We start from the raw sequence: 24,529 nt of genomic DNA, 5'->3' as shown, positions 1-24,529 counted from the left end.
TGGATAATGGGTGGACATCCGATTTGGTAACATGTATTTTATACCCCGCAAATAAGCTACATAGTGATATCAGATAGGATAGCTGGAATAGATGTGGACGGATGTGAGATAAATAGGAGTAAGTCGTCAGCAAACAGGGATAATTTGAGTTCTACAGCACCTACTCGGATTCCTTGAAATTGGTGGTCTGACCGCAGAGCGAGTGCAAATAGACGGGGAATAGGGGACACCCTTGCCTAGTACCTCGTTGAATTGAAAGGGGGGATGATAATAATTGTTAGCTACAGTATTATTTGTGAAGAGGAGGACGTGTTTAACAGGGATCGTTATGAAATACCGCCGGACACCGTTCAAATCCCGACGCCGTAAGACCGGCAACAGAAGACACCGACAGGTAAGTAGTTTTACTATTACTATCCCTATTCCCCCCTCCCGCAACCCTAACCCTCCCTTAGGGGTGCCTAACCCCCCCTGTAAGTGCCTAAACCTAACCCCCCTTTCCCCGCAGCCTAACCCTAAGTCCCCCCCCCCCCCCGTGAGCCCCTAACCTAACCCTTCCCCCCCCCCCCCCCCCAATGGCTGTCCGCGCCCGCCGCCTGGCTTACCTTCATTCGGTATGCCGGGGTCGGGCTCCCGACGTAGGGATAATGATAGGCATCTGGATTTCGACGCGTGTCATTAGACCCCTGCCGGGATTAGACAGTCGGAAGCCGTCGGTCATCATTGCGACCGTCTGCTTCCTGACAGCTTCCCGTTTAACATTAGTATAAGTGACAAAAATTGAGGAAATCCAAATCTGCGGAGTGACTCATACAGGTGATCCCTTACCACGAAATCAAACGCTTTTTCTGCGTCTGGAGAAATTAATAATTGAAGATCATCCTCATGAATTTCATCGAAATGTTGTAGAACTGCCAGAACTTTACGTATATTGGATACAGCACTACGCCCCCACACAAATCCTTTCCGATCAGGATTACAAAGGCAGGAACCACCAGTTTGAGCCGGTCCGCAATAATTTTGGTAAAGATTTTGTAATCAACGTTTAATAAAGTTATGGGGTGGTGGGAGGGGTATGCAGTCGGGAAACCGGCTGTCGGTATTAAGGCCTCCCGGCTGCTTTATCCCGGCGTGGGATAAATGACCGGCGTCTATATCTAGACGCCTGTCATTTACCCGAGCGCGGGAGACCGGCGCCTGGCAGCCCGATCAAAGGGATGCCGGGCGCCACGACCGGACAGCCGCGGGGGGGGAGGGTTAGGTTTAGGGAGCCCGGGGGGGACTCAAGGTTAGGCACCCCCCTGGGAGGGTTAGGCTAGGGGAAGTGGGGTTAGGGTTAGGCTTGGGCACCCCCCCCCCGCGGGGGACTTAGGTAGCGGGGAAGGGGGGTGTTAGGGCTGGGCACTTAGAGGGGGGATCAGGGTTAGGCACTTGAGGTGGAGGTTAGTGTTAGGCACCCCTAAGGAGGGTTAGGGGGTCAGGTTAGTTTATACTTACCTTAGGGACTATCGGGATTTCCAGCGCTGTCGGGCTTCCGCTTCCGGGCTCTGCTGATCTGTCGGGTGCCGGGAATCGAACTGCCGCCATGCGGCAGCCGGGATTCCATACCGATTCCTTGGGAGGCGGGTAGGGAGAGGTCTCTACCAGGCTTAGGTAGAACTTTAATTAGAGCGTTATTAAAATAAATAGGCAGTGCCTTCCCTAAGAGTATGGAATTATAAAGGTTTGTGAGTGGAGATACTATAGAGTTTTTGAGAAATGTCTAAAATTCTCCCGTGTATCCATCAGGACCTGGTGATTTTCCAAATTTAAGCCTCTTAATAACTGAAAGGACAGTTTTGATGCTTCTAGTTGTTTAATTATGCAAATAAGATGCACATTTTCATCAGCGGCAGAGTGGCACGGAACTGGTGCGCCGAGATGGAGTATTTGGCGCGACTTGAGCCGCAGTGTATGAGGACACATCTGTGATTACAATGAGGCTGTGCTAATTTCGTAAACCTTTACCAGAAAGAAATATGAAGCTATGACGTCATACCCTAGTGCAGGGTGGTGAACCTTGGCACTCCAGCTGCTGTGGGACTACATATCCCAGCATGCACTGCCAGAGTTTTGCTATTAGGAAATGCTAAAACTGTGGCAGGGCATGCTGGAATATGTAGTCCCACAGCAGCTGGAGTGCCAAAGTTCCCCACCACTGCCCTAGTGTATCAGTAGTTGAATTGTTAATCATAGTAGAACTCGGCGATTGTTCCTTTTTCTTCTGTGCTGTTCTTTTTAAAATAATAATAATAAATAATTACCTGCAACTCGACCTGCTAAATCCTCATTAACACAAGTTTAACGAACCAGCTTCATAGATCTTTTGGGGAAATTATGTTTCGTTTAACTAGGCTCTAGCTCCTACGTTGATGCCAGGCTGAAAGAAAATATAAATAGCTTCTTCAGTGGGTTCATTAATTGAAGTCAAGCCTGGTAATAGCCTAGAATTGGACCTTTGTGTTCTCCTGGTCGCTGTGACACGTGGCAATGTTAAGCACATAATCATTTCTCACTCCTTTGTGTGTGCAGCAAGCAACATTACGTCTTTACAGAGCAGCTAAGGAGAATTAGGTGATAAACAGGGGGGAGTTGCTGGGAGAAATTTTCCAGGGCAACAAAACCTTGAAATGAGCAGTTTATCCTCTTGCAGCTCAGTTAACTTTCAGAGTCTCTTAGGGGTCTATTTACTAAGCAGTGTTAGGAGACAGAGGGCCTGATTCAGAGCCGCTCGTAAGCGACCGCTCGTTCGTTTCCGAGCGATGTTTGCCCAACTGCGCATGCGTACGGATCGTAATACGCATGCGCGAACCAGTCAGTGTGGCTGAAAATCGTTTGTTCGCTAAATAGCAAATGCCTGCTATTTTGAGTGACAGGAGGAGGCGTATGTGGGTGGTAACAGGGGAAGGTGCTTGAAAACGGGGAGTGGAGATCAGAACGCATGCGTGCTTAAAGGTCAAAACGGGCGTTTTATGGGTGTGCATAATTAATACAGCAGCGTCACTGACCACGTCACTGGGTTATTTTATAGTCCGAACTGCTCGCAAATTTGTGGTAGGAAAAACCAACCACAAGAATAGCGAGCAGTTCATACGCTGGTCGATGTACTCGATTAATCTAATAAATAGCGGACACGACGTATGATGCGAGCGGCCAGGGGGCGTTTTTAACAAAAAAAGGACCGCATGTTTTGTTCGCTCGGACATAGAGGCGGCAACAGACCTCAAAGAGCGAACGGTTCATTTGAATAGCCACCCCCTTTTTCTGAACGAGCGAGCGCTAATAGCGAACGGCTCTGAATCAGGCCCAGAGTGAAAAGAGATAAGGTGCCAGCCAATCAGCTCCTAACTGCCATCTCACAGGCTGTGTTTGAAAAATGACAGTTGGGAGCTGATTGGCTGGCACCTTATCACTTTTCACTCTGTCGCCTAACACTGATTAGTAACTAGACCAATTAATGTTTTAATTTTTTTAATAAGATTCTTTGTAATTTCTTTCAAAAGTAGGAAGTTGCATAAATCGCCTCCTTGACCATTTTGCCTGGCGTGATAGCATAATTTGCGACCACGCTAGGCAGTGCGTTACCTGACCTGGTCGCAAACAATTCGACCAGTCAGAAGTGCCCACTGGGCGGCTGCAGTAAGATAATCTCCGGGCACCTCTGCATCCCTGCACCCTCCTTCAGTGTCTGCCGTGCAGCCGATAATTGCTGGAAATGTAAATTAAGCAGCTTTCAGCCCCCTAGTGTATACCTAGCGCATAAAACAAACAATAAAGTGTCTTATCCCCAATGCTCCCAACATTGGTGGTCGGCATCGCTTGGGCATGTCATAGAGGGGGTGTGGGCATGTCATAGAGGGGGTGTGGGCATGTCATAGAGGGGGTGTGGACAGACTCCTAGAGGTGTGCAGCACTGAAAACTCCCAAGTTGCTAATTGTTGGGCGCATCAATGACAGTGACTGTGCAGAGCATCAATAGAGAAACCTGCTTCCCCAACTACATTTTGGAACAGGTTTGCTGGAATCTGCATCCATCCAGCCACAAATGTATGCTGTATCTCAGCGGGCAGGCTTGAGCGGGCTGGCCGGTTTATCTTGCGACGCGGCGTGCGTGATCTGTGATGTTACGCCGCCTCGTCTAGGCAGGTTACGGCCCGGGCGCAGATGAGCCTCCCAGAGGAGCTCAGCGGCAGCCCGGTCTGCAGTACTATAATGTGTGACCAGTGGCTCTGATCACCACGGCACACTTCACAACCGGCGGCAAAGCAGTTGAAAACCGCTGCTCTATGGAGTCCCAGGTGGACTACAAGTCTAAGCATCCTCTGTCAGTCATCTGATGGAGAATTACTGATGTGCTGTGACATTCATATAGCAATAAACTTTTCTTCTTCAGGGTCCATAGGATCCATAGAGAGACCTTGGGGTGTAGGTGATGGCAGTTCATTTTTCTCTCCCAGGATGCTCCGGGCCACTCTCCCTATACCCTGAGCCAGAGGCACCTCAGATTCGTTGGTGCCCGGCCGGAGTCGGGTCACTGTAGACGCAGTGGGGCTGTTCAACAGCCCCAGAAGATTTTCAAAGTTATTTCTTCAGAGCGGTCAGCGGTGGACATTCCAGTGAACATCCATGCTGCCGCTCCATCACCCGGCCAGCGCCGAGACGCCGGCACTGATTCGGGGATTGCGGCTGAACCATGGTAAGAAGCGGATCTCTGATTGCGGTGATCCGCTTGTAGCAGTCTTTCCCCCCTGGTCTCAGGGGAGAGACTGGGGAATGATGGCAGTGGAGCCAGGCCTGGACAACCTGCGCTTCCACTAGACCACCAGGGACATAAGCTGGCGTGCAAACCAGCGTCCCGGGGGTTAATTGCCGGCCAAGGGAGGCAGCTTTCCCTGTTTTACAGCCGGCTCCTCCCCTCTGCCCAGCGCACCTTTCTAATGCGTTCTGACTTAGCTGAGGCAGCTCTCCTCCCATGGGCAGCCATTTTCTTCCATTGGAAGTTGCAGATCTCTCATGAAAACGCGCAGACTGGGTTCCTCTACATACCTCACCTCCTGGTCAGCGTATGTAGCACTATAGCCTACCAGACACTAAGTTTGGTTAGTTGAATTGTTGTGCCATTGTGCAGGTGTTTTCTGCGTTGTATGTGACTTTATGCTAGCGCTGCCTGTCTGTGTTCTTACTCATTTGCACAACTCCAAATTACTACTTATATATAAATACATTATGCAATAAAATTTTGCGATCACTAGAGGTTTATAGCATAATCATGGCCAAGGTTATGGCCCTACCCACCATATCCAGGTAACCTCTGTAGGGTAGGTCCCTAACATACTAGGGTTGAAACCTCCCATTATATATATTCAGGGTGTGCAGTCCAGGAATATTTCCTATACACTCTATTTAATGTGCTTTATTGCACACCTGAAAGAACAGAGACGCCTTCATCCTGGACAAGCACCCCCATTGGTTTAAAAGCATGGAGTCTGGTATTGTATATGCACACTATTATTAGACACAATTTTAGGTAAGTCCTACAAGTTATATACTGTAGTGCAACTTTGGGTTCATATTTTGGGGCGTGGGTCCCCTGGATTGCTTTGGTTGGTCTACTTCAGGGCACCGCATTATAACACAATCTTCCTTTTTTGCACAATTTTAACACTTTACTGTTTGTTTTTATTATATTTGTGTTTTCACTTTTTTATGCAGCCACTGCTGCTCTTACCTTTCTTACTTATTTCACACTTTCACTTTTCTCATTATAGCGATGCCCTGGGGTGACTCGACTGCGCCAATTTAGGGGTGTCCTGCGCTCTGGATTTCAACCCTAGTATGTTAGGGACCTTAGGTTGGGCTCCCAAAATATACAATGCAGTAGGTTGGGTGCCAGAAATTAACATGCGTCAATGTCTTAGAAAACAATCAGTTTTTAATGAGAGCAGGAACATTTTGGGCAGTGCCTAGCCCTTTATCAACCATTCTTGAGAAAGAGCTATGGCCAAAATGTTGCTGCTCCTGTTGTGCTTAAATAAAGAGTGTGTGTGTGTGTGTGTGTGTGTGTATGTTACGCCACTGGACACTGGGAAGTAATTTATCATCACATACAGTATACATACATTATAGCTCACCATTCAACTTTAGTATGTAAATGTAATTCTCCCCAGAATAGCCAGTATGGGGAGGAGGATGGACTGAACCCGGTAATAGGAGATAAGCAGCAGTCCATCGTGCATCTTCCCCCCCAAGCATCGCACTAACTGTTTGGCGGGCTCCAGGTAATTGAGGGGGGAGGCTGTGAGTCTGCATTGCTGGCGGTTGAGGTGGAGGGGGAGGCCAGGATCCTCTTTCCAACGGTGACGGCTCTGTGCTGTGAACATTCCAGTTGCTCACGGTGCCCTCTGCTGGCTGGCTGCGTACTCTTCTGTAAGTCGGCCGGTACTGGAAGCTTGATGCCGCGATTGTGAGATGGGTGGTGTAAGAAAAGTGCCAGGTGGTGCGCCCATGAAAAGACCCAGAGGAGAGCACTAAAATTATTAATATTTGATGCAGCAACACAAATATTTCCCATAATTACACCAAGCACAACCTGCCGATATTACTGAGCTTTAACCCCATCAGGGTCACCTTACCTTATAACTAAAATAAAGTAGATTAAAAGTCGATTGACTCATTCAAGATTATGTTTTTTCTGAACATTTCAAATATATATTATTTGTGCGTCTGCTGTAAGATACTGTACGTGGGAGTAACGAGTGTCCCTATAGCTTGCGTGCACAGTGTCTCTACTCTTTTCTAGAGCCAAAGTCGTATTATATACTGTTTAAATTTAAACAAATTCTTTGTCCCTCTGTTTTCAGGAACAAGTGGGAGTCCAGTGAAGCTTATGACCAACTTGTTTGGCTTGGGGCTACCCAACCAGTGGCTGCTGCACCAATATCATGTGGACTATAACCCCGCCATCGCCTCCATGAGACTTAAGGCTGCTCTGCTGTACGGTCACGGAGAGGTTCTGGGCACTGCGCGGGCATTTGACGGCGCTATGCTTTTCTTGTCACGCAAGCTGGACGATAAGGTAATAGTGTTTGCCAAACCCTTTGTAATAAACATTTCACATAAAACAAATAATAATAATAACAACATGTATTTATACTGCATGGGGTAACTGAAACAGATTTAATGGGTAGTTCCAAGTGTTAATCTTACATTTACATGTTATGTATTAAGAAAATTTCAAAACAAATGGGGTAACTGTAACTTTCAGACACATAATTGACTTTTGGTAATTATTTAAACGCATTTATGGGGTACTTAGGGGTAAATTTACTAAAGTGAGAGTTTATAGAAGTGAGTTTATAGAAGAGATGTTGCCCATAGCAACCAGTCAGATTCTAGCTCTTATCTTCTAGGAAGTGCTAGTTCAGTGTTAAGTAGAATCTGATTGGTTGCTATGGGCAAGAGCTCTTCTAAAACTCACTTCTAAAAACTCTCACTTTAGTAAATTTACCCCTTAGACTTGATTTACAAGTGGTACTAGGATTACACTGACACACAGTAAAGGTTACTTGGCAAATATTTGCCTTCATAAAGAGGTACATGATAGAAAATGGTTAAGAATCCTGATTTAGAAGAAAAATCTACGGATCCAGCCGGTCTGCCGCTACACACCTCCATGTCCCCGCTCCTTTGCCCCTGGCAGCGATAGTACTATCCGCACATTCTCCCCCCCACTTCTCTTCATTGCAATTAGTGAATTCTGATTAGATCAGGTCTTCAGGGATGTTCTCAGGGATGGCCGTATTGTGGACGGAGACATCAGCGCTGGACAGCTATGTATTCTGCAGAGTAAGTATCTTTATTTTTTAATATCACCATGATAGAAAAATTGTTTTCATTCGTCATATATATTTAAAGTTTCACTGCTGGCGGAAACTCTTATTAACCTATTTATTTGCTGCTAGTTTGGCGGAGAGCACTAAAGATGAAAGGAGATGACTGGGGATAGACAGAGAGAAATCATAAAGAGGAAACGATACAGTGCACTCCAGTAATAAATACATAATGCAGTAATAAAACCTTTATCTGACTGAATAAAGCCGTAAAATAGAAATCCCTGAAGGAAAGTGCCTGAAGCCAGCATATATATGCTACAGGATACGTGCGTTGCTCAATAGTAGGATATAGCCTATCAAAGCACTGCCATTTCTGCCATGGTATATGACAGTGGTTCTCAACTCCAGTCCTCAAGTAACTCCAACAGGTCATGTCTTCAGGATTTCTGTCTGTGGAAACGGGTCAGATAATTACTGACCCAGCAAAATAGACCAACTCACATGTGTATGATTAAAGACATCCAGAAAACATGACCTGTTGGGTTTTTTTTAATACTGTAGTTGAGAACATATGGAAACTTTAAGGTATGCTTTATATACCAATGTTCTCAACTACAGTATTCAAAAAACCCCAACGGGTCATATTTTCTGTATTTCTTTAATCATACACATGTGAGTTGGTCTATTTTGCTGGGTCAGTAATTATCTGACCCGTTTCCACAGACAGAAATCCAGAAAACATGACCTGTTGGGGTTTTTTGAATCCTGTAGTTGAGAACATTGGTATATAAAGCATACTTTAAAGTTTCTCTATCACCTAAGCAGCCAGCTTATGGGCTGAAGCAGTTATTCATGAAAATGTAGGCTATTATCTAGGTACCAGGGACGTGTCAGGGCAATATTCTGGCAGCCCCGCCTTCTTGTCCAGCGACTGTTCGACCCCCATAAAACATACACACATTCTCCTTAGGGCGACCGTGACCATCCTTTCCTCCCCGTCGCTGAGCTCTCTTGGACCACTGCCCTTTTTGTATTGTCATGACATCACAGGTGGTACCATGCTCCCTACACGCCAAATGCTGGTACCATGAGGGTGTAATGGTACAGCCCCCTAGGGCCTGCGCCCTGACAGCACTCGCTCACCCCTAGTTACCTCCCTCACTTTGGACTTGAATGCTGATTGTCCATAACTGCTCTCACATTGCATGCATGGAAATGAATGTGTATATTTGTCGGTATGTAGAGTTGGGCACATCTTTGCCATGCACCGGTTCCTTATCCAAATGTTTAGTGTGATTGCTGTTGTCATCATCAGTACAGACTTGCACAAACATCTGAAAACAGGTGCATTTATGCTTCCGGCCAGCTCTGCATAGCCCACCCACACTGACCGTTACCTATGTGAGAACTTCTCGTTACAGCCCATTTCTACTTCAGGGTCCATAGGGGGTCCACAGGGTTGACCTTGGGGTATAGCTGGATCTGGATCCACGGGCACCACGCAGTTAAAGCTTTGCTGCTCCCAGGATGCACTTGGGTCCGTCCTCCTCTATACCCCGACCACAGGCACCTCAGTTTTAGTTGGTGCCCGGCCGGAGTCGGGTCACCCTGGGCAGTGGGGCTGCATAAGCAGCCCTTTAAGCTTTAATTTAATTTTTTTTTGCAAAGAAGATTTTATTTTATTTTTTACTATCTTCAGAGCGGCAGCATAAGACTGTCCAACTGGACGTCCATGCTGCCGCTCCAACAGCCCCGCTGGCGCTGCGACGCCAGTACTGATCTGGGGATCGCAGCGGGACCCCGGAGTCAGTACTAGCGTGGCTCCGGGAGCTCCCACTGACTGCTGCCGGATTCTACGGGGCCAGGTAAGCCTCGTGTAGCGCTTCGCGCTGCACGCGGGAGGAAAATGCAGTCTTTCAGCCGCCGGTCTCTGGGGACAGACCGGCGGCGCTAGTAGCGGCGGGCGCCTCCTCTTCAGGAATACCCCGCATGACCGCTGGCCCCCGGGGTGTAAGTACCGGCGGGGGAGGCAGCCTTCCCTGCTTGAGCGGCTCCTCCCCTCAGCCCAGCGCGCCTTCTCTCGTGTGCTGGCGTCGCTGGGCTGTTATCTCCTGGCCACTCCTCCTCAGTGCTCTCCGGCGGCCATCTTCCAGGCAGCATCGCAGAGCTCCCAGGCGGATACAGTGGACCAGTCCCCCTGCGTACCTCTCCCCCTGCAAAGGACAGTGTTCGCAGCGCTATAGCCCTCCCAGACACTGAATCTGGGAGGTTGATTGTAGCTGAAGGTGCTTTGAGTATAACTTCCTGCATGGTATGTGACTATTGCTAGTGCTGCTGTCTGTGCTTTTTCTACTTACTGTCAGCTTTTTACCTATCCCTTTCCTTCTCCTACGGCCCGCAGGTGCGTGGGGGAGGGGTGTTCTTTCTGTATACCTCACTTATATAGATCTACGTATTTGTGAGGTCCGTCACATACTGCGGTGTGCTACTCAGTACCAGATTGTGGGCTGTTTGTGTTGCATACTTGGGAGTGCGCAGGTGTTATACGCCTTACCTCGTTTCGGTGATACACGTTTATTGCAAAAGTTTTGTGTCATGTCTGATGAGGAGAATGAGCGCTCCGTGGCTCCTGTGTTGTTTTCCTGCCGACGCTGTTCGGTAGGGGCTGACGGGGCGGATTTGTCTCAGGACGGTCTGTGCGGACGGTGCCAGCTGGTACCTGGTCCCTCTAAACCCCCAGTGGCGCAGGATCCTCCGTGGGCGATGTTTACACAAGTGCTGGTGTCGATCGCGGACCGGCTGGCGGTCCCGACTGTGGTCCCTTCTAGGGCGTTGCCCCAGCCTACCATCCCCCGTTCCCCGGGCGTGACGCGTCTGGTGCAGTCTCCTCCCGGGTCTCAGACTGTGGGTCCTTATGCGGGTTTGCCTGTGTACGTGCAATCTCCCACGGTACCACAGCAGTCGATGGTACCGTTTCAGGGGTATCCTCAAACGGTACCCCCTCCCTGGGTGGATGTCCTCTCCAGCTCTGTTCAGAGCCTGGCGGCTTCGTCATCGGCCTTTCAAACTATGTTGCACAGTGATTTGCCACCAAGGACGTCCAAGCGAACCGTTTCGGCTTCATTGGCGGCACAGTTTACGGACACGGACGTGTCTTCGGATGACGGGGAGATTCATGAAGACTCTGACTCGGATGCTGGGGCCCAGGAGGTGGAGGCTAAGTCCTCCATTAATGTACCGGCATTGGTTAGGGCGGTGCGCGCCATCCTTCATATAGAGGAGGATGCGCCGGCTCCTAGGTCGAAGTACCCTAATTTTAAGAAGGCCAAGGTAGCTTCGACGGTTTTTCCCCTGTCTGACCAGTTAACGGATCATATGGCAGGGGCCTGGCAGTTACCCAGCAAGAGGTTCCAACCGCAGAAACGGCTGGCTTCAAACTATCCTTTTCCTGAGGCTCATTGCAGGAAGTGGGAAACTCCGCCTGCCGTGGATTCCCACGTTACCCGCTTAATTAAAAGCGCTACGCTGCCTTTGCCGTCGATCTCGTCCCTGAAAGATCCCACGGACAGGAAAGTGGAGACTTGTTTAAAGTCTATCTACTCTCTCTCGGGGGCGGTTGCCCGTCCGTCCATGGCCATCTCTTGGGTGGCTAAGGCCATCGAGAGCTGGGCCAACGCTTTGGAGGATACCTTTCCGGAAGATGCTCCGGAGATCCAGAGAGCGTTGATAGGACAAATGAGGGATGCAGCTTCCTACATTGGGGAAGCATCGTTAGATGCAAGCCTGCTGACCTCTCGGATGTCGGCTGCAGCTGTGTCGGCGCGTCGGTCCTTGTGGCTGCGGTCTTGGAGAGCGGACGCAGACTCCAAGAAGGGACTGGAGGCCTTACCTTTTAATGGGGAGTTGCTTTTTGGTCCAGACTTGGACAAAATTGTGGATACTCTGGCTAAGTCTAAATCAGCCTTCCTCCCTTCGGCTTCTGCACCTACCAAAGTACGGAGCTCTGCCTTTCGGTCCTTTCGGGTTCAGGGCAAGGCCAAAGGTCAGTCCTTCCCGAGGCAAACGGCGACCAAGGCCGCTTCTAAGCCCAAGAAGCAGGCCTGGAGTGCCAGGCGCCCTTCTTCCAAGCAGGAGGATAAACCTTCTGCCTGATGGGACGGGCCTCCCTCTGGGAGGCCGACTTCTTCTATTTGCCCAGTGCTGGCACAATACCACCACGGATACCTGGGTTCGAGAAGTGGTCTCCCAGGGGTTACGCCCTGTCTTTTAGGCACAGACCGCCCCACCAGTTTTTCTGCACGAGTCCTTCTCAGGATACGACCAAGACTTTACAGATTCAGGAAGCTGAAAGCAGGGGTCATTGTTCCTGTTCCTCAATTACAACGAGGGACGGGGTACTATTCTTCTCTGTTTCTGGTGCAGAAACCCAATGGTTCTCATCGCCCTATCCTCAACTTGAAGTCTCTGAACAAATTCCTCAGAGTTCCCAAGTTCAGGATAGAAACGTTACGTTCCATCATTCTGGCAATGGAATCGGGGATTACATGGTGTCCCTGGATATCCAGGACGCCTACCTCCATGTTCCGATAGCACCTTCGCACCAGCGGTATCTGAGGTTCGCTATCCTTCAACATCATTTTACCGCACTGGATCCGCTCTCAGATGCTGGTGTGTCCCCGGAGGTTCGGCAGTCTTTGGCTTGGTGGCTTCAGACAGCGCATCTGGTCGAGGGGCGCCGCTTTTGGATCCCGGACTGGGTCCTGCTCACGACGGATGCCAGTCTCCGGGGTTGGGGGGGCAGTGACCGGCTCATTATCGCTTCAGGGTCATTGGTCCGCGGAAGAAGCACTTCTCCCCATCAACATCCTGGAACTGCGGGCAGTATACAGGGCCCTGCAGTCGTCCGGCCCCGCTCTTCACGGAAGGGTGGTTCAGGTGCAGTCCGACAATGCCACCACGGTGGCGTACATCAACCACCAAGGGGGAACTCGCAGTTGGGCAGCGATGTCGGAGGTGTCTCGCATTCTTGCTTGGGCGGAGTGTCACATTCCAGCGATCTCGACAGTCTTCATTCCCGGAGTCCTCAATTGGGAGGCGGACTTCCTCAGCCGTCACGATGTGCATCCCGGGGAATGGTCGCTTCACCCAGAGGTGTTTCAGCTACTCGACAGGTGGGGGCTGCCGGAGTTGGACTTGATGGCCTCCCGTCACAATCACAAGTTGCCCGTTTACGGGTCAAGGACAAGAGACGCAGGCGCCTGTCTGGTAGACGCACTGTCGGTGAAATGGACGTTTCACCTGGCGTATCTGTTTCCTCCGATATCCCTGCTTCCTCGGGTTCTGCAGAAATTCAAGCAGGACGGCGGCACGCTCGTGCTGGTAGCTCCGGCGTGGCCCAGACGTCCTTGGTACTCCGATCTGAGGTGCCTCGCCATCGACGCTCCGTACCTTCTCCCTCAGCGTCGGGACCTGTTGTCTCAAGGGCCCTGCCTTTACCGGGATCTGGGTCGGCTGTCTTTGACGGCGTGGCTCTTGAGACAGCCGTCTTGAGGTCTAGGGGTTTCTCCAGTTCGGTCATTGGTACCATGCTTAGGGCACGCAAGCCTGCTTCCGCGCGGATTTACCACAGGGTGTGGCGCACTTATTTTCAGTGGTGTGAATCCAGAAACTATGATCCGCAGGTGTTCTGGGTTTCCAGAATCTTGGAGTTTCTTCAATCGGGTTTGGACCTCGGCTTACGCCTGGCCTCTCTGAAGGTTCATGTGTCTGCTTTGTCCGTGTGGTTTCAGCGACGGATTGCTACACTGCCAGATGTTCCAAGGTGTTCTCAGGATCCAGCCTCCCTTCGTGCCTCCGGTGGCTCCTTGGGACTTGGCGGTGGTACTACGGGTCTTGCAGGGTCCTCATTTTGAGCCGCTTGAGTGGCTGACGTTTAAGACCGTTTTTCTCCTGGCAATTGCTTCTGCCAGGAGGGTGTCAGAATTGGGGGCGCTTTCCTGTCGCCTCCTTTTCTGATTTTTCACCAGGACAGAGTGGTGCTCCGCACTCGTCCTGAGTTTTTGCCCAAAGTGGTCTCAAAGTTCCACATTAATCAGGAACTTGTTGTGCCAGCTTTTCAGTCACCTGATCTTTCAGCTGGTTGAGGCTTCCTTAGATGTAGTCCGGGCACTTAGAATCTATGTGGACCGGACTGCTTCGGTTAGGAAGTCGGAATCATTGTTTGTCCTCTTCGGTTTTCACAAGAGGGGTTGGCCTGCCAACAAGCAAACGTTAGCCCGTTGGCTTCGTTCCGTTATTTGTGAGGCTTATGCACAGGAGGGTTTACCTGTGCCAACCTCTGTTAAGGCTCATTCCACTCGTTCTGTGGGTCCCTCTTGGGCTGCTAGACGTGGCGCCTCCGTTGTTCAGCTGTGTAAGGCGGCCACTTGGTCTTCAATTCAAACGTTTTTGAGGTTCTATGCATTTGACACCTTCGCCTCTCAGGATGCATCCTTTGGGCGCCGGGTACTCCTTTCAGCACAGGAGCGTCCCCGCCCTCAGTTGAATTGCTTTGGGACATCCCCAAGGTCAACCCTGTGGACCCCCTATGGACCCTGAAGTAGAAAACGAGATATGGTAAGAACTTACCTTTGTTATCTCTGTTTCTACGAAGTCCATAGGGTCCACAGGGCGCCCGCCCTGACGCACCTGGCTTCAAATGGGCTGTGTGGCTGGTCACCGGTTTTCCGTCTCCCATTTCTGTGAGTATGGTTTCTTGTGTGTTCCAGTCTTCCTTCTCTCTGTTTAGTCTCCTCCTCCGGCCTTAGCTGCTTACCAACTGAGGTGCCTGTGGTCGGGGGCGGAGTATAGAGGAGGACGGACCCAAGTGCATCCTGGGAGCAGCTGCGTGGTGCCCGTGGATCCAGATCCAGCTATACCCCAAGGTCAACCCTGTGGACCCTATGGACTTCGTAGAAACAGAGATAACAAAGGTAAGTTCTTACCATTTCTCTTGTTTTCTGGCCCTGTAGTCTCAAATGGATATGCTACTGAAATGCATAGAACTGTGCATCACCCATAGTTTTGTATGCTTGGTCCCAGAGTATGCGCTCCACAAGCAGACCTACGTTCAACTTCATGATGTCACAAGTTCTTCTACTCAAGAATAGTATACATGCTGTTTTGCTTCTTCCCTGGGCCTTAGCATTCCTTTGCCAGCCCCCCTAGTCACCTTTTTTCATTCCCGTCGGGCTATACAGAACGACAATACCTCATAATTGGGATTAAAGTAACCTGTCTCACAAGGGACTAAACCCAACTGACGGTCCCTATTAGTGGGTGAACAATCCAGCTCACAGTGAATTATATTTCACAATGGTAGGGAGAGCCTCCTGTATTTTAGGGTTTAACGATCACCTATCCTTCACTGCACATGCACTTGTCCACGCACACGCTAAGAAGAGCAGAGCAGGGGCCCTAAGAGGGTGTAAAAGCAGGGCCGTGTTCCCTCCATGGCACAGGGTGGTTGTGCTTTCATTTTAGATATGAAACCTCAGCATAATTTGGCTGTTCCAGTACCACAGGAATTGTCATTACATAACCGTGTAAATTGTAACAGTCAGTATGTATGGTAATCGTTCTTCCCTAAACATCAAGGGTTTGATCCCTCAAAAAAAATTCAGTGATTATATCACATATTGAGGAGCGTCCAATGTTTTAATTCTGCGTATGCACCTGGGACCCACTGGGCATGCGTCCTGATGGTTACTGCCGGGGAATAGAGATCGAAAGTGCATGGGATGTGACTGGTGGCGGGTGCTTCGGTGTAGAACAACGTGTTTCTACTGGCACCGGCAGCCATGTACCATCGGCCATTCTGAACAACTACAGGGTTGCTCCAATGTCCAATGGTGCGGCTGTTGTCCAGTCGATTATTTGCGTGCATCGTCCGTTTAGAGGCTCAGCCATTGGGCATCTCGGTAGAGAGCCCATTGGCATTAGTATAAGGAAGCTTCTGCAATCTGTCCACCTCCGTATCAGGCCCACAGTGAGGGTATCCCGGAAATCTCAACACTGGTCAAATGAATAAAATGATTGGAAACGCCTCCTTAGGTAGATGCTTCTATATCATTCTATTCCAATCTGGAATGCTACAGTACATTCTTTATTGCTGTAACGGATAGAAAATTTTAGATTATTCTTAAGAGGTCTATGAAGTAATTTCTGTTTTCAATGTGGAAAAAATGTGGTACTCTTAGTTTTGTGCTATCAGTAAAGAAAATATTCAGGTGTCTAGAGGGTGTTGTTCGCTGCGCCTCATGGAGGACAACTTAGAGGAAAACAAGCTTGTTCAGTAAGGAAACCCACGACCAGGTCCTCAGACAAACTGTCTACATGGCGGTCAATTTGCCCATCCGTTTCCGGCTGTGGTGAGGCCCGTCTGCTCCTCTTCTGGGATCAGTGGTTCAGTTCCAATTCAGATTCCTCAGTAAAGTTCATTATAGACTGAGGATATATCATGGATCACCTCAAAGCACCACCCATGTGTTTTTTTGACTACCGGCCTTCTTATGTACCGTGTAAAGTGTCAGGCCCTGTGAGAAGCAATTCACGTGTTACCAAGCATATGGTAATCTTAGTGCTAGTTTAACAGAGGGCATCTGATTTCTATCTACACCTGTTTTTAGTCCAAACACCAAACGGACAATGTCTGCCCATGTTTGTGTGGAGAGATCAAGTTGGAATCGCTGAGATCCGTTATCAATGCCAAGGATCGTGACAAGTTCATGTATCCATGGACATCAAAGAGCCAGTTTGGGAAGGTCATCAGTGTGTTCTCAGTTTTGCAGCTCAGTCCCACCATTCCAAGTTGGGTCTGGTGGCAGCTCCCTGGGGATTCATGAAGATTACGGCTGTCATGGCCACTATTCTGAGGCCCAGGGGTGTGATTATCCCTTACCTGGACGATCTCTTAATTAAGTCAGTGTCTCCAACTTTGCATTGTACATTACAGAGTGGCACGGCTGGATTACCAACTGCCAGAAATACAAACTGGTTACAGTACTAGGTGTATCTTGCAGGTTACAAAATTCATAAAATAGTAAGGTGTCTGAGATAGTCGCCAGCTTATTTTTGTATGAATTTCCCGAGGGAGAAGAAGGTTCCATTCGAGAGCGTTCCAGATCGAATCCTATTGAAATTGGACAAGTCGCTGTGTACGCTAACATGCCCAGCGGCTTTTTCCTCTTCTTACTCTCACATCTGCCTACTCCCTCCTACCACCCTCTTACATGAATGCTACAGATTGTCAAGTACAATGCCCAAGATTAATTCTTTACATTCTGTCTGCATATGCCTCATAAATGGACCTTATTTGTCTTCATTGCACTAACCATGAATACATCTGTTGTTGTAGTGCAAATTCTGCACCTAAATGCGATGTTTGCAATTATTATTATTATCATTTATTTATATGACGCCACAAGTGTTCCGCAGCGCCTTACAAAGTACATAAACAAATAAATGACCAGTGACTTACAGAACAATACAATACAGGATGAGGACAAGCATAATACATTGCTACATTAGCGACCATAACACCCACATAAGCAGCAGAGCAAAGCAACCAAGTGTTAGGTGCCCTAGTGGGGAGTAAGAAGTAGATGAAAGTAAAGTAAGGAGAAACACAAGAGGGTAGAGGGCCCTGCTCGTAAGAGCTTACATTCTAAAAGGGAGGGGAAGACTAACAGGGGTGACACAGATAGGGTAGATGGGGAGGAAGGAACATGTAGCAGCCAGTTAGGATGGGAGCTGGAAGGCTTTGATAAGTAGTGAGTCTTGAGAGCCTGTTTGAATGATCGTAGAGAGGTGGAGAGTCTGATGGGGAGAGGGAGAGAGTTCCAAAGGAGGGGAGCAGCACGGGCAAAATCTTGGATGCGGGAGTGGGAGGAAGTAATCAGTTGGCATGAGAGGTGGCGTGCATTAGTTGAACGAAGAGGGCGGACAGGAGAGTGAAGGGAGATGAGTGATGTAAATGGGAGAAGATTGGGTGTGGGCTTTCTAAGCGAACGTGAGAACCTTAAATTAGGTTCATAGGTTACACTCATTTGAGATCTCCTTATATCTCTTTCCTTAATAACAACAGCTAGGTGCATTCAGAGAACGCAAAGGATCCGTAAACCAGCAGATACATGTATTAGTGAATAATAGCTAATACTCAGCTACACTGCAAATACAATCAGAATGTCTATTCCTATCAAGGTATGGGAAGTTTTACATATATACAAAGACGTTATTAGTAGGAATAGTTTGACTGTGCATTTACTTGTACAACACTTATGAATTATTTGTTTTGTTTTCAGGTTACGGAACTGACCAGTACTACAAAAAATGGGGAAGTCGTAAAGATCACGGTGACACTGACAGGCACACTGCCCGCCAGCTCGCCCGTCTGCATCCAGTTCTTCAATGTTCTGTTTAAGAGGTAAGTACAGCGGTGCCCAAATTATCAGGTGATCATTTGGTAAACTGACAGTAAGCCTCTGAACATATGTTATACTGTGGGGACACCTTATCCAGGGAAAAGCGCTTAGATGGCAATCCAGAGGTCTAATGGCTGCAAGTGTTCATCATGATATTCGTTTGCCCAACAGCGATGTTGGTAGTAAGATGATCCAGAATCTAGTCTCCCCTGTTTTGGTGCACAGCCAGATCGAAACCTTGGGCCTGATTCAGACCCACTCGCAAGCGGGCGCACGTACGTTAGGCGTACGTACAAAATTATTTAAATTCAATGGCTCGCTCGTATTTTCGTTCGCATCTAAAATTCCTCCCTAAACTCAGGCGACCCCTCCTCTAACTAACGAGCGTGCGAAATAGCGAGCGTACATCCCCGAAATGGCTTGAAGGGAACGCACGCACAAGTGAACCCGGAAGTGGCCTTGTCAGATGTCGATTACCTGCTCCTTTATTCTGCCTACCTCCCTCAATCGTATCATGCCAATCAATGTATCAATTAGCTTAATTGTTTTTTTTTTTTCAACACAATGCAAGAAACTTTACTCTTGTCCGTGTTTGTGTTTACCCGCAGAATACGTACGGATGGAACATTCGCTTTTATTGTTCAAAAAACATGTGAACCACAATTAAACAATTGTTCTATTGCTGTGGATCCCCGCATATTTTCCGGGGTTCATTTCTTTATTTAAATTTGCAAACGCATGTCACTGCATCAAGCCTATCATAACTCTCCAGAGATTTCTGGCCCTGTTGAACACATGACTCATACACTAACCAATAAAATTGCTCCTGTTAATTTCCAAAATACATTAGCCAATCATAAATTTTTGCCACACTTTCTCAAAAATGTTTTGTATGAAAAACTCCATTGCCATCATGAGAGCCTCCGCATTCACCAGGCGCGAGCTGCTGGTGCTTACGGAGGTGATGGATAGGCGGATCACCAGCCAGCCTCCACCCATCACCAACCGGCAGAAGCGCTCCGCGTATGCGGAGGCACGGTCCCGCCTGCGGTCGTTGGGTTCACGCCGCAACATCAGGCAGCTTGAGCGCAGGTGGTCAGACCTGCAACGGCGAACGCCCCGCTTGCTGGCATGCTTTCGCATGCAGATCCTTGAAAGTAAGTGTTATGTATTGTGGTTTTCATGTTTGTGTTTGTGGGGCAAACTGCGTGTGCATGTTTTCCTGTCTCTCCTATTAATTATTTGTCCTCATATCTGCGTGTGCATGTTTTCCTGTCTGTCCTATTAATTATTTGTCCTCATATCTGCGTGTGCATGTTTTCCTGTCTGTCCTATTACTTATTTGTCCTCATATCTGCGTGTGCATGTTTTCCTGTCTGTCCTATTAATTATTTGTCCTCATATCTGCGTGTGCATGTTTTCCTGTCTGTCCTATTACTTATTTGTCCTCATATCTGCGTGTGCATGTTTTCCTGTCTGTCCTATTAATTATTTGTCCTCATATTTGCGTGTGCATGTTTTCCTGTCTGTCCTATTAATTATTTGTCCTCATATCTGCGTGTGCATGTTTTCCTGTCTGTCCTATTACTTATTTGTCCTCATATCTGCGTGTGCATGTTTTCCTGTCTGTCCTATTACTTATTTGTCCTCATATCTGCGTGTGCATGTTTTCCTGTCCTATTAATTATTTGTCCTCATATCTGCGTGTGCATGTTTTCCTGTCTGTCCTATTAATTATTTGTCCTCATATCAGCGTGTGCTTGTTTTCCCTCTAATTCTGTTTTTTTCATTCTACTCCTTTTTGCATGTTTTTTGTTGCTGCTTTTTTTTTTTTTATTTGGGCCCCGGATTTGCCCAGAAACTAACCTCAATTTGTTTGACATATTTTAGGACAGCCAAGACTACGCCGTCACCGTCCGGCCAGACAGCGTTCCCGGCCACTATCCCCAACCCCCAGCCAACACTCCACCCCAAATATTTCCCCTATACCCCACTCCTCCCCAGCCTTCCCAGACCCTCTCCCGGAACTGTCGGGCCTCCTTCCCCTCCGTCCCACTTCCCCCTCTCCTCCACCCACCCCTCTTCCAATTACCCCCTCCCCGGAGTCCATCATTACCCCTCCCCGTTCTTTGGGGAATGAAGGCTCCTCCGAGGAGGAACATGGAGGGACTTCCGGAGCTCCCGTTTTGGCTCCCGGTATGTTTTTCTTTCTCATTTTTTTTAACCACAAACTGTTTGTATGTAATCATGTGTCGTGCCTTTATTCGTGCTTGTTCGGTTTACTTTTGGTGATTTAGCAGTTTGCCTTTACCTCTTCCTGCTGATTTCAACATACACATATCACACCTGTGGGAATTTGTACATAGGCCTTGTATTTTTGCCAGCACCCCCTTTTTGTTTTGGTTTTTCGTTTTTCGGTTTAGGAGTGATTTCGTTGTGTTTTTGTTTTTTTAATGTGGATTCCCTATTGTTTTATTAATCCACACACTTTTCTCACCCACAGAGGAACAGAGGCGTCGACAAGAGGTGGAGGATTGTGTTGGCCAGATGCGCCAACATGTCATTGGCATTCTTGTGGCCCTTGACCGGCTGTCTGGCATCCTTCGCCAGTAGTTTTTTTTGTTTATTTTCGTTTTGTAAATAAATTTTGTAGTTCTAATATACGTTCTGGCTCATTCTTTTTTTCAAAAACACAAATAGTTTTCCCTGACATAAGTAGACTGTTCCTGCAAGGATTTCCCTTTTTTAAAAGTTAGATTGTACTTTGTATTTGTATGTTAAACAGCCACAAGAAACACATAACAGTAACAATGTCATTTCCCTTTTTGGGTGTAGTGTCAATTAGATATTTCGACATTTTACAGGTTCCTAGTTGGTGTGCAAGCTGCTTAGGCCAATCTTCAAAATCCAAAGGTTTGGACAGGCTTCCTTTTGGTGTGGGTTGGGAACCTGCAAACATATTTCAGTTTACATCAACTGGTGTCAGTACTGGATTACCCCTTAGTCAATTGTAAGGTGTGTTAACCTGGTTACACTTGCTGTTAACGTCCAAAAAAAGGAAGACCATTTCACTCTCCAAACATTTATTCACAACATAAATGAGAAATCAAAGTGGTCAGTCCCAAAAAAAAAAAACAGTGATAATCTCAAATACAACACATACAAATAAAATATTTAATTAAAAAAAACAATCAAGAACTGGTTGACGAAGGACCATGCCAACATGATTCCACAAACATGGCGTTGCGATATGGGTTCCAGAATATATGGCCAAAATCACCAGATCCGGGTTTGGTAAGGGTAGCAGGAAGTAGTGAGCGTTGGAGTGGCAAAGATTATGTGAACAAACAGAAGATGGTGAAAAAAAATAAATAAATTAGATGTTCGCAAACAAACACAAACACATTAGGTATAAACACTGTAGCTTGGGTCAAACTTACCTAAAAAATCTGGCCACCACATCATCGCGTATGGCCCCCCCACATACTGACCTCCGACCAACCTCGGGGGGGCCATCCTCAGGTAAGGCATCCTCTGGCTGCATTGGGACACCACTCCTTATGGCGATGTTGTGAAATATCCCACACAGGACCACAATTTTCGACACTATATCCGGCAAATACATGAGCTCGCCACCAGAGCGGTGGAGGCATCTGAATCGGCCTTTTAAAAGGCCGATACAGCGCTCCACCACTTGCCTGGTGGCTGTAAGTGCGGAATTATACTCACTTTGTGGGCCTGGTGTGGGAGCCAAATAAGGAGTGAGCAGCCAGGACATGCAAGGGTATCCACTGTCTCCTGTGAAAAATAAGAGACAACATCAGGAACACTGTGTATCAAGCTTAACATTGTTATGTACTAAAGGTCTCCACTTACCCAGAAGCCACGCATCACCAGCTTGTAGGTTGGTTAATTTCTGCCATATCCCTGATTGCCGGATGACGAAGGAGTCATGTGCACTTCCTGGTAACTTAGCATTCAGGGACAGGATCTGGAGGGAGGCATCACATACCACCATTACATTCAGGGAGTGATAGTGTTTCCTGTTTCTAAATATTGCCTCCAGCCGTGCTGGAGGCTGAAGTGGTATGTGAGTACCATCCACAACCCCTATGATGTGTGGGAAGCCAGCTATTTGGTAAAAATTGGCCTTGGCCACACTAAGGGCACCCATATCCAAAGGCATTTGAATAAAATGATGGAGGTGCTTGAAAAGTGCCTCCATCACTGCCCTCAGGATCCGGGAAAAGGAGGATTGGGAGATGCCCGCCACTATTCCCACCGTTGTTTGAAACGATCCTGAGGCACAGAAATGTAACACCGCCATAAATTGCGTCAGTGGTGGTATTGCTGTTGGACTGTCAATTTGCCGCTCAAGATCACTTTCTATTAATGAGAGAGTGTCTATGATGATTTTGGGAGGTAGACGGTAGCGTCTTAAAACCTCATCATCGGGCATTCCAAAAAGGGTGACACGTGTTCGAAATATCTGGGGCCTTGCATGCCTACGATGCCTACGCCTGGGATGAGATTGAGGTTGGTCGGCTTCCGGGAGCATGGCCAGAACAATCCTCCCCAGATCAACCTGAAATTCAAAAATTTCAAAGTAAGGCTTTTGACCCACCCCAAAACTGTATTAAAACAACTTAGCTTGATGATACCATCCATTGCTGCTTACATGCCGGGGTATTGTCATGATACGTCCAAACTGAAAATAACCAACAAAATTAGTTGACACATTTCACTCTGTGCATTTTTGTGGATACATTTTGTGCTAGACCAAAGTTCAAATATGCCAAACACCCATTTAGCAAAACCGCAAAGCGACATTTAACACAGTACATCAAAACGGGTCGAAATGTTGGCTCAAAAAGCGAAAGCTAAACCATCAAAAAGTTAGAATGATTATTAAGCTGTTTAAAATGCGCTAATTAGTTCGCTAATACAAGTCACAAGAGTAACTACTAAAAATGCGCTAATTAGTTCGCTAATACAAGTCACAAGAGTAACTACTAAAAATGCGCTAATTAGTTCGCTAATACAAGTCACAAGAGTAACTACTAAAAATGCTCTAATTAGTTCGCTAATACAAGATAAAAAATGGACTTACCAAGAGCAAATATCTAAGATGCAAAATCAAAAGGTCTTTGGGGTCGAAAATAAACAAAATCTAAAATAGAATAAATTAGGTATCCAAAAATTACAAAATATACGAAACACAATGAAACAAGAATTGAACAAAAGTTAGACTTCACAAAACTTACCAAATCAACAAACGAGGTCCAAAAAATATAAACCAACAAAGATAACGGAAAAAAAAACGCAAATCTAACCAACAAACGAATCTACAACCTCCAACTCCTTTCTACGCAATCAATAAACTCCAGCCAAGATAACCTCCAACAATCCAAAAACGCCACCTCGACTTGAGACACACCAAGCCATAAATAGTGTTTCGTTTCCCGCACAAATTAAGGAGGGATCATAGGGCCGCACAATCAATGATGCGGCCGCAAAATAAGGACGCATGTATAAATACGTCACGAAAACACATTCAAATTCTGGTGTATTTCTTGTTTGGACCTCAGACATGGCGACAGACCAGGGAAAAAATGCACAAGAGTCAGGCGGTAAGTCTTTCATGCATTTTCTATCAACGATTAATTTGAAACATAAGATTAGGCAAGTTGTGATTTTGTGAATTCTGTAAATCTACACAAATAGGTGAGGAGGATGACATGGAAGAGGCTGCTGGGCCCAGTATTCCGGCCAAAGCGGGCAAAAAAAAAGGCAGCCACATTTCACAAGAAAGGAGATGGAGGTTTTGATCCAGAAGTGTGTGGACATCCTGCCACAGGCAGACAGGAATATGAGTCTAAGCCAGAAGTGGAGAATGTGGGAAGAGGTAGCCGTTGCTGTCAATAGAGTGGGTGATTATGTCCGTCTAGCCCGGCATGTCAAACGGCGGTAAGTAAACCCTTGCCCCCCCTAAAAACAAACCCCATTTTAAACCAAAGGATAATGGCTTCCTTTTTTCCCCACAGATGGGCCGACTTCAAATATCGCCTAAAGCAAAAACTCGCGGACAGGGCTAGGCATGCAAGGGGGACAGGTGGGGGTCCCACCCCTGTGTCATTGGAGTTGACGGATTTAGAAGAGCTGGCACAGGGGTGTGTGCAGCCTGTGGAGGTGTTTGGC

General features: G+C 47.6%; 1 protein-coding gene across 1 annotated transcript in view; it reads left to right on the top strand.

The window, feature by feature from the left end:
- Positions 1 to 24,529, top strand: part of PIWIL4 (piwi like RNA-mediated gene silencing 4) — a 273,504-nt gene that overhangs the window by 82,774 nt on the left and 166,201 nt on the right. The window contains exons 4-5 of the mRNA XM_088455729.1: positions 6,900 to 7,114; positions 18,212 to 18,333. Coding sequence (XP_088311855.1) covers positions 6,900 to 7,114; positions 18,212 to 18,333 — 337 coding nt within the window. The remainder of the gene's footprint in view (positions 1 to 6,899; positions 7,115 to 18,211; positions 18,334 to 24,529) is intronic.

This window comes from Taudactylus pleione, unplaced genomic scaffold, assembly GCF_031769625.1.
Source record: "Taudactylus pleione unplaced genomic scaffold, aTauple2 ptg000667l, whole genome shotgun sequence".
Lineage (NCBI taxonomy): Eukaryota > Metazoa > Chordata > Amphibia > Anura > Myobatrachidae > Taudactylus > Taudactylus pleione.
This window is presented reverse-complemented; position numbering and strand designations above follow the sequence as displayed.